The sequence below is a fragment of the Salmo trutta genome, unplaced genomic scaffold, assembly GCF_901001165.1.
Source record: "Salmo trutta unplaced genomic scaffold, fSalTru1.1, whole genome shotgun sequence".
Classification (NCBI taxonomy): domain Eukaryota; kingdom Metazoa; phylum Chordata; class Actinopteri; order Salmoniformes; family Salmonidae; genus Salmo; species Salmo trutta.
Window position 1 is genome coordinate 1 of NW_021822290.1, and position 8,702 is coordinate 8,702.

The 8,702-nt window shown below is 45.4% G+C and overlaps 1 protein-coding gene across 3 annotated transcripts; it reads left to right on the top strand.

Moving 5' to 3' along the window:
* The first annotated feature begins 206 nt into the window (after nucleotides 1–206).
* LOC115181555 (rho-related GTP-binding protein RhoG) lies at nucleotides 207–3,945 on the top strand. 3 transcript variants are annotated; one of them, XR_003873476.1, is made up of 3 exons: nucleotides 207–408; nucleotides 490–2,057; nucleotides 2,102–3,945. XR_003873476.1 is itself a non-coding variant. In XM_029743450.1 (2 exons), the coding sequence occupies exons 1-2, from the start codon at nucleotides 280–282 to the stop codon at nucleotides 934–936; spliced, it is 576 nt and encodes a 191-aa protein (XP_029599310.1). In that variant the 5' UTR covers nucleotides 207–279; the 3' UTR covers nucleotides 937–3,945. The 3 variants fall into 3 exon arrangements, 1 of the variants encoding a protein (XP_029599310.1); XR_003873477.1 differs by having other exon boundaries at nucleotides 490–2,013; XM_029743450.1 differs by having other exon boundaries at nucleotides 490–3,945.
* Nucleotides 3,946–8,702: the final 4,757 nt, after the last annotated feature.

Here is an 8,702-nt window from a genome sequence, read left to right on the forward strand (position 1 = left end):
CTCTCTCTCTCTCTATTCCTCACGACCCATTTCTTATTCTCTCTCTCTCTCGCTCACACGTCTTCTCTCTCTCGCCTTCCCCAAATCTCTCTCTCTCTGCTCCTACTCCATCCCCAATTACTATTCTACTTCTCTCTCTCTCTCCCCAATTCTCTCTCTCTTCTCTATCCGTAATCCCCACTTCTATCAATCTTCTCTCTCCTCCCCACTTCTCTCTCTCTCTCTCTCTCCTCCCCAGGTTCTGCAACCCGTGTGGTAGGTTGGTCTTAGGAAGGCAAAATGCAGACCATGAAGTGTGTAGTGGTGGGGGACGGTGCCGTGGGTAAAACATGCCTCCTCATCTCCTACACCACCAACGCTTTCCCCGAGGAGTACATCCCCACTGTGTTTGACAACTACAGCGCCCAGGTACACCTGTTTTCCCCTGTCTGTGTGTTCGTCTGCCTGTGTTTTTTACAGCTGGGTTTTACATCTGTGTGTGTGTCGCAGATGACGGTAGATGGTCGCAGCGTCAGCCTCAACCTGTGGGACACAGCCGGACAAGAGGAGTACGACCGTCTCCGTACTCTCTCCTACCCCCAATCCAACGTCTTCGTCATCTGTTTCTCCATCGGGAGTCCTTCATCCCACGCCAACGTCCGCCACAAGTGGCACCCGGAGGTGTCTCACCACTGCCCCAGCGTGCCCATCCTCCTAGTGGGGACCAAGAGGGACTTAAGGAATGATGGGGAGACGGTGAAGAAGCTGAAGGAGCAGGGTTTAGCTCCCACCACACAGCAACAGGGGAACAGCATGGCTAAGCAGATAGGAGCGGTGAAGTACATGGAGTGTTCCGCTCTGACGCAGGAAGGGGTCAGGGAAGTGTTCACTGAGGCCGTACGGGCCGTGTTGTATCCCGTTACCAAAAAGAATGCCAGGAAGTGTTTACTGTTGTAATGGAATGGTGACTGGGACTTCAGGAGGAGGGGACTAAGGGAGGGACACGGATGGAGAGAGTGAGGAGAAAAGAAGGGACTTCAGGAGGAGGGGACTAAGGGAGGGACACGGATGGAGAGAGTGAGGAGAAAAGAAGGGACTTCAGGAGGAGGGGACTAAGGGAGGGACACGGATGGAGAGAGTGAGGAGGAAAAGAAGGGACTTCAGGAGGAGGGGACTAAGGGAGGGACACGGATGGAGAGAGTGAGGAGAAAAGAAGGGACTTCAGGAGGAGGGGACTAAGGGAGGGACACGGATGGAGAGAGTGAGGAGAAAAGAAGGGACTTCAGGAGGAGGGGACTAAGGGAGGGACACGGATGGAGAGAGTGAGGAGAAAAGAAGGGACTTCAGGAGGAGGGGACTAAGGGAGGGACACGGATGGAGAGAGTGAGGAGAAAAGAAGGGAGAGAGACTATGACTGGGAGCAAGTTTGAGTTTGTTGGAGGAGATGGACTCAGGCTCCTCTGCCTGTAAAGACTCTTGATTCAGCTCACTTCTCTCCTTCCTCCAGTAGCCTCAAAATCAAATCAGGACCTCAAAGCCAGTTCCACTGCATTTTTTTGTTCCTTCTTACTCTAATCAGGGACTGCTTTAGACCTGGGACACCAGGTGGGAGAAATTCATTATCAGGTACAACTGAAACCAGTTGTAGTCTGGACCTCGTAGGGTCAGAGTTGAATTACCCTGGATCTATTCTTTTCCTCTCCTCAGAGTTTAATCCACTTGGAATTGTATCACCAAAGTGACTATGCCAACAGAGCTGCAGGGGAGCATAGTCTCTCTCCTCCCAGTCTGCTGTTAATGTTATCTATTGATATCACTTGATTTGTAGCAATGTTCAAGAAGATGCTTCTGCCTTAGCTAATACAATCGGTCTATTTTGTTTTGTGCAATCCCTTCCTTTTAAGATGTTTCTTAATGTTCCTTAGTGACAGATCCCCAACGTACAGTGACCTGATAGAGCTGGAGAGATGAGCTCTATCTTAGTATAAAGGTAACTGATAGAGCTGGAGAGATGAGCTCTATCTTAGTATAAAGGTAACTGATAGAGCTGGAGAGATGAGCTCTATCTTAGTATAAAGGTAACTGATAGAGCTGGAGAGATGAGCTCTATCTTAGTATAAAGGTAACCACTCCCTCAGTCACAGCCTATCCAGTCAGCTATTCAGGATATCCATCAAGTACTGTTGAAACCAGACCTGGAAATAGCCTATAGGTTTTGGGCATCTTGTTTTGTGCAGCTCTCTGCTTTAGCTAGGTGTCCAGTTTGCTTTCTTAATTTCCCTTCAAATGACCCTTCTTAATTTCCCATCAAATGGACATTAGCCTAATCCAATTATGATGCAAGGGCCAAATCAACGGGGTTGTGAGCAGACATTTTAAAATCAATGACTCGATTGGTTGGCTGAATGTTGTGAATTTTTATGATTAATGCTGACAAGAATGATGGAACGACAGAGATATCAGATTGTTGCTTCTGGTTATTTATGCCAATGACATTTTATGTGCCTTATTGTATGATATCTGATTTTTAAAATGTTTTATCAACCTTTTTTATCTAGATGTATATTCTTTAGGTCCCAAAACGATTGTATTAGAAATATGTTGATTAGCTGGCGTGTGACACCAGTCTCTGGGAGTTGATTAACTCAACATTACATCCTCTCAGAAGAACCAAAGCTTCTTTCTGAAAGTGCCATGAAACAAGCTTTTTGATTTTTACACAATGTTTCTTCCCTTTCGGTCCTACGCGGAAACGGATGTAGCCCTATAACTGACATCAGAGAAGTGGTGTGGGTGTTGTGGTGTGAACTTGTGTTCACAGTCTTTAGCGTTTGCCACTAGAATGTGATTTATGCTACAACCTATATGATGCTGGTAAATGGACGATGGGGTTTACAGGCTATGTGATAACTGACTACAGCAGGAAGTGGGGCTCTGATTCCAGTAACTACATTATTTAGGCTTGTCTTTTATTACTGCATGGTTTTATTAAATGAATGAAACATGGGTGGTTTTATAGTCTGGATAGGGTATCATACTGAAAATGTACAGGGCCAAAACGTCTGAAGATCTATTTAAGGGTGCATCACAAATGGCACACTACTCCCTTTCTAGTGCATTCAGTAAGTAATCAGGGTGCCATTTGGGACTCGAAGTATGAAAGCCTAAACCAAGAGAGCAATAAACCTCATTTCTGTTTTATTCAAAAAAATATTTTTAAATCAATTTATTCAGGTGATCAGCTGTTAGTTTGAATGTAAACTAAACCGTAACCGGTCATGGGACTTCTCTTCTAGGTAAGGAGAGAGATGGAAATGATTATTTGTGTGGTGGGGGGGAACTAAAAACTCTTGAGTGGAAGAACCATGTCATTCCACTCAAGTTACAGAGGGAGTTTGCTTCATTCTGTCAAGAAAAGTGACGTGGAGGTCCTTCAGGGCTTCGTGGAAACAGATGTTTGACAGATCGCTGGGACTGTTGTGTAGAGGATTGAATGTAAGAGAATGAAAGCGTCTGTCAGTGTAAATCCTGTTACCGTGTCCTGATTTCACTCTCTGAACATGCTGTTAAAACAACACACACCTGGGGCCTTTCCGTCTTACAGCTGTGTGTGTGTGTGTGTGTGTGTGTGTGTGTGTGCACCACGGTGTGTGTGTGTGTAGTCCAGTGTTTCCCAAATTCCAGGGGACCCCATGGGGTGTGTATTTTGGTTGTTGCCATGGCACTACACAGTTGATTGAAATAATCTAAGCTTGATGATGAGTTGTTTATTTGAATCAGCAGTGAAGTGCTGGAGCAAAACCCCCAGGGTACTCCATTTATTATACACTGGGAACTTGATTTATTTGTAGAATTTTTGTAATTATATATATATATATATATATATATATACTTTTGATATATATTTGTATAAATTAACTAACAATGAGATTATTTTTTAACTATGCTAAATAAAATTCTTATAGTTAAATAGTGATGTGTTATTTCCTGTGTGGTGTTCTCTGCTTCTGCAGATGGTGAGCTTGTGGGTGACAAAACAAAACACATCACGGCAAGAGAGACAACACAACATAAAGAGACCTAAGACGACAACATAGCAAGGCAACACAGCATGGGGCGGCAGGTAGCCTAGTGGTTAGAGCGTTGGACTAGTATGACACAGTAGGCCTAGAACACAGCTCTAAGCACCAGGTCATGACACAGTAGACCTAGAACACAGCTCTAAGCACCAGGTCATGACACAGTAGACCTAGAACACAGCTCTAAGCACCAGGTCATGACACAGTAGACCTAGAACACAGCTCTAAGCACCAGGTCATGACACAGTAGACCTAGAACACAGCTCTAAGCACCAAGTGGCTACATGTACTGTATGTATTCAGCCCCTTTTAAAAGATACATTGAAGGCTACTGTGGCATATTTATCAGCACAGACTTTGATGGAAATAACAATTTGCAGTACTAAAATACATATCTATATATATATATATCTATATTTTGTAGTTTGTAGTGAATACATAACCATTCTTCAACACAAGATGGCGACAAAGCCCCTCTGTTTTATTCTTCCCTGGTTTACACACTGGTGTTACACAACCTTCTACATTCAGAGGCAACGTCCCAAATGGCATTCTATTCTCGTTATAGTCCACTACCTTTGACCGGGGCCCGCTTAGGGCTCTGTTCAAAAGCAGTGCACTACAAGCAATAGGGCTCTGTTCAAAAGCAGTGCACTACAGGCAATAGGGCTCTGGTCAAAGGTAGTGCACTATATAGGGAATAGTGCCATTTGGGACACAACCTCAGAGTTAAAGTTCCACCCTCGTCTCCTCTTCTCTCTGAGTCATCCTTCAACTCAGCAGACACCTACAAGTTCCATCCATTCTTCCTGCTCTAGAATATCGAAGTGTTGCTAACTCTGAAAAATGGCTGTGACCTTAGTGGGCGTTGTCTCTAACCCCGTGATAGATGTGTTGAACTTCACCAACAAACTCCCACAACAGTATGCATATTTTCTGTCCTGAAATGTTTTATTCCGTTCATGTTTGAGTTTTATTCAAGAGGTTGACATTGTTGGCACAGAATAGTAAGAAGGCCTAATTCACATTTAGTATATACAATATGGACATAAAACTGCTTAGACAACATACCAGACATGACATTTTACCAGACATTAGAGCTGTGACGATGAACCGAAAATGATCAACAATGACCATACCAATCACTTATCGCAGGAAGTTTGTTCATATCGTTCACTTGGATAAGTAGCCTATACCAGACAAATGTGAAGTTTGTTCATATCGTTCACTTGGATAAGTAGCCTATACCAGACAAATGTGAAGTTTGTTCATATCGTTCACTTGGATAAGTAGCCTATACCAGACAAATGTAAAGTTTGAAATGAAATGTTTGCTAATATGAGAGAATGTTAATGGGACAATTGATGGCTTCAACCATCAGAATAGTAGTAGTTTAATAGTTTAAATTGATCATTATTTATGGTTCTATTGATCATTATTGCATCAATTTAGACAATTTATCGCAATATGTATTTTGGTTGATATCGCCCAGCTCTACAAGACATGCGTTTAAACTACTAGACGTAATTGATTAAGACCAATGTCTTGATCGATCACCAACCCAGCTGAAATCAGGGAGGTTTGAAGTCCGGACCACCTTCGTCTATAGGACTACAAACATGCATGCATCAAAGTTACTCTGGTGCAGAGCTGAGGACAGCTAAGTTACTCTGGTGCAGAGCTGAGGACAGCTAAGTTACTCTGGTGCAGAGCTGAGGACTGCTAAGTTACTCTGGTGCAGAGCTGAGGACAGCTAAGTTACTCTGGTGCAGAGCTGAGGACAGCTAAGTTACTCTGGTGCAGAGCTGAGGACAGCTAAGTTACTCTGGTGCAGAGCTGAGGACAGCTAAGTTACTCTGGTGCAGAGCTGAGGACAGCTAAGTTACTCTGGTGCAGAGCTGAGGACTGCTAAGTTACTCTGGTGCAGAGCTGAGGACAGCTAAGTTACTCTGGTGCAGAGCTGAGGACTGCTAAGTTACTCTGGTGCAGAGCTGAGGACAGCTAAGTTACTCTGGTGCAGAGCTGAGGACAGCTAAGTTACTCTGGAGCAGAGCTGAGGACAGCTAAGTTACTCTGGTGCAGAGCTGAGGACAGCTAAGTTACTCTGGTGCAGAGCTGAGGACAGCTAAGTTACTCTGGTGCAGAGCTGTGGACAGCTAAGTTACTCTGGTACAGAGCTGTGGACAGCTAAGTTACTCTGGTGCAGAGCTGTGGACAGCTAAGTTACTCTGGTGCAGAGCTGAGGACAGCTAAGTTACTCTGGTGCAGAGCTGAGGACTGCTAAGTTACTCTGGTGCAGAGCTGAGGACAGCTAAGTTACTCTGGTGCAGAGCTGAGGACAGCTAAGTTACTCTGGAGCAGAGCTGAGGACAGCTAAGTTACTCTGGTGCAGAGCTGAGGACAGCTAAGTTACTCTGGTGCAGAGCTGAGGACAGCTAAGTTACTCTGGTGCAGAGCTGTGGACAGCTAAGTTACTCTGGTGCAGAGCGGAAGACATCCACTGTAAAGCCTGGATAGAGAACTGAGGAGAAGAGAAGATATACCAAGGTCTTTACACAATACACACAGAATATTTCCATTACAGATTTCTCTCCCTTACTCGCTCACTCTGTCTTTCTCCCTCTACGGTTCTTTTTCCTACAGTTCCATTAAAGAGCTAGGCCTTTGTAATTGGTGCCACTGTGCTGCAACCAGTATTGCTTCCTCCACTCCCTGTCGGTAACATGGCTTAAACTGGTGACCCTCTGCTGGCCAACACACGTGACCATCGGCTTGAAAACATACTGAGCAGTGGACCAGTGAAAATATCTGATTCTAGGGGCCAACTGGCTGAGTTTGTCCAGTACGATCTCAATCTGTTACACCTACACCTATTAACCATGGTCTGTCTCATAGTTCAGATACATCTCCCCCATCTCTGTCTCAGCTCTGTGGGAGGTTAGCTGTATCGATCAGCTCTGTGGGAGGTTAGCTGTATCGATCAGCTCTGTGGGAGTTTAGCTGTATCTCTCAGCTCTGTGGGATTTTGGCTGTATCTCTCAGCTCTGTGGGAGGTTAGCTGTATCTCTCAGCTCTGTGGGAGTTTAGCTGTATCTATCAGCTCTGTGGGAGGTTAGCTGTATCTCTCAGCTCTGTGGGAGATTGCTGTATCTCTCAGCTCTGTGGGAGGTTAGCTGTATCTCTCAGCTCTGTGGGATGTTAGCTGTATCTATCAGCTCTGTGGGAGGTTAGCTGTATCTATCAGCTCTGTGGGAGGCTAGCTGTATCTATCAGCTCTGTGGGAGGTTAGCTGTATCTATCAGCTCTGTGGGAGGTTAGCTGTATCTATCAGCTCTGTGGGAGGTTAACTGTATCTATCAGCTCTGTGGGAGTTTAGCTGTATCTCTCAGCTCTGTGGGAGGTTAGCTGTATCTCTCAGCTCTGTGGGAGGTTGCTGTATCTCTCAGCTCTGTGGGAGGATAGCTGTATCTATCAGCTCTGTGGGAGGTTAGCTGTATCTCTCAGCTCTGTGGGAGGTTAGCTGTATCTCTCAGCTCTGTGGGAGGTTAGCTGTATCTCTCAGCTCTGTGGGAGGTTAGCTGTATCTCTCAGCTCTGTGGGAGATTAGCTTTATCTATCAGCTCTGTGGGAGGTTAGCTGTATCTATCAGCTCTGTGGGAGGTTAGCTGTATCTCTCAGCTCTGTGGGAGGTTAGCTGTATCTATCAGCTCTGTGGGAGTTTAGCTGTATCTCTCAGCTCTGTTGGAGTTTAGCTGTATCTCTCAGCTCTGTGGGAGGTTAGCTGTATCTCTCAGCTCTGTGGGAGTTTAGCTGTATCTCTCAGCTCTGTGGGAGTTTAGCTGTATCTCTTAGCTCTGTGGGAGGTTAGCTGTATCTATCAGCTCTGTGGGAGGTTAGCTGTATCTATCAGCTCTGTGGGAGGTTAGCTGTATCTCTCAGCTCTGTGGGAGTTTAGCTGTATCTCTTAGCTCTGTGGGAGGTTAGCTGTATCTATCAGCTCTGTGGGTTAGCTGTACCTATCAGCTCTGTGGGAGATTGCTGTATCTATCAGCTCTGTGGGAGGTTAGCTGTATCTATCAGCTCTGTGGGAGGTTAGCTGTATCTCTCAGCTCTCTGGGAGGTTAGCTGTATCTCTCAGCTCTGGTGGAGGTTAGCTGTATCTATCAGCTCTGTGGGAGGTTAGCTGTATATATCAGCTCTGTGGGAGGTTAGCTGTATCTATCAGCTCTGTGGGAGGTTAGCTGTATCTATCAGCTCTGTGGGAGGTTGCTGTATCTATCAGCTCTGTGGGAGGTTAGCTGTATCTATCAGCTCTGTGGGAGGTTAGCTGTATCTATCAGCTCTGTGGGAGGTTAGCTGTATCTATCAGCTCTGTGGGAGGTTAGCTGTATCTATCAGCTCTGTGGGAGGTTGCTGTATCTATCAGCTCTGTGGGAGGTTAGCTGTATCTATCAGCTCTGTGGGAGGTTAGCTGTATCTCTCAGCTCTGTGGGAGGTTAGCTGTATTTCTCTTTTCTCTGTTTATCCGTTTATTTTCCTGCGGTACATGTGATTATCAGTGTAACCTAGCAGCAGATGCCCATGTTCTCTGTGTGTGTGATTCATTAGTGTGGGAGGAGATGCCTCTGCTAAGACCTTGATGTG

Coding starts and splice junctions, on each gene's coding strand:
- LOC115181555 (XM_029743450.1), top strand. CDS start 280: ATGCAGACCATGAAGTGTGTAGTGGTGGGGGACGGTGCCGTGGGTAAA. Junction 409..489: donor TTGACAACTACAGCGCCCAG/GTACACCTGTTT, acceptor TGTGTGTCGCAG/ATGACGGTAGATGGTCGCAG.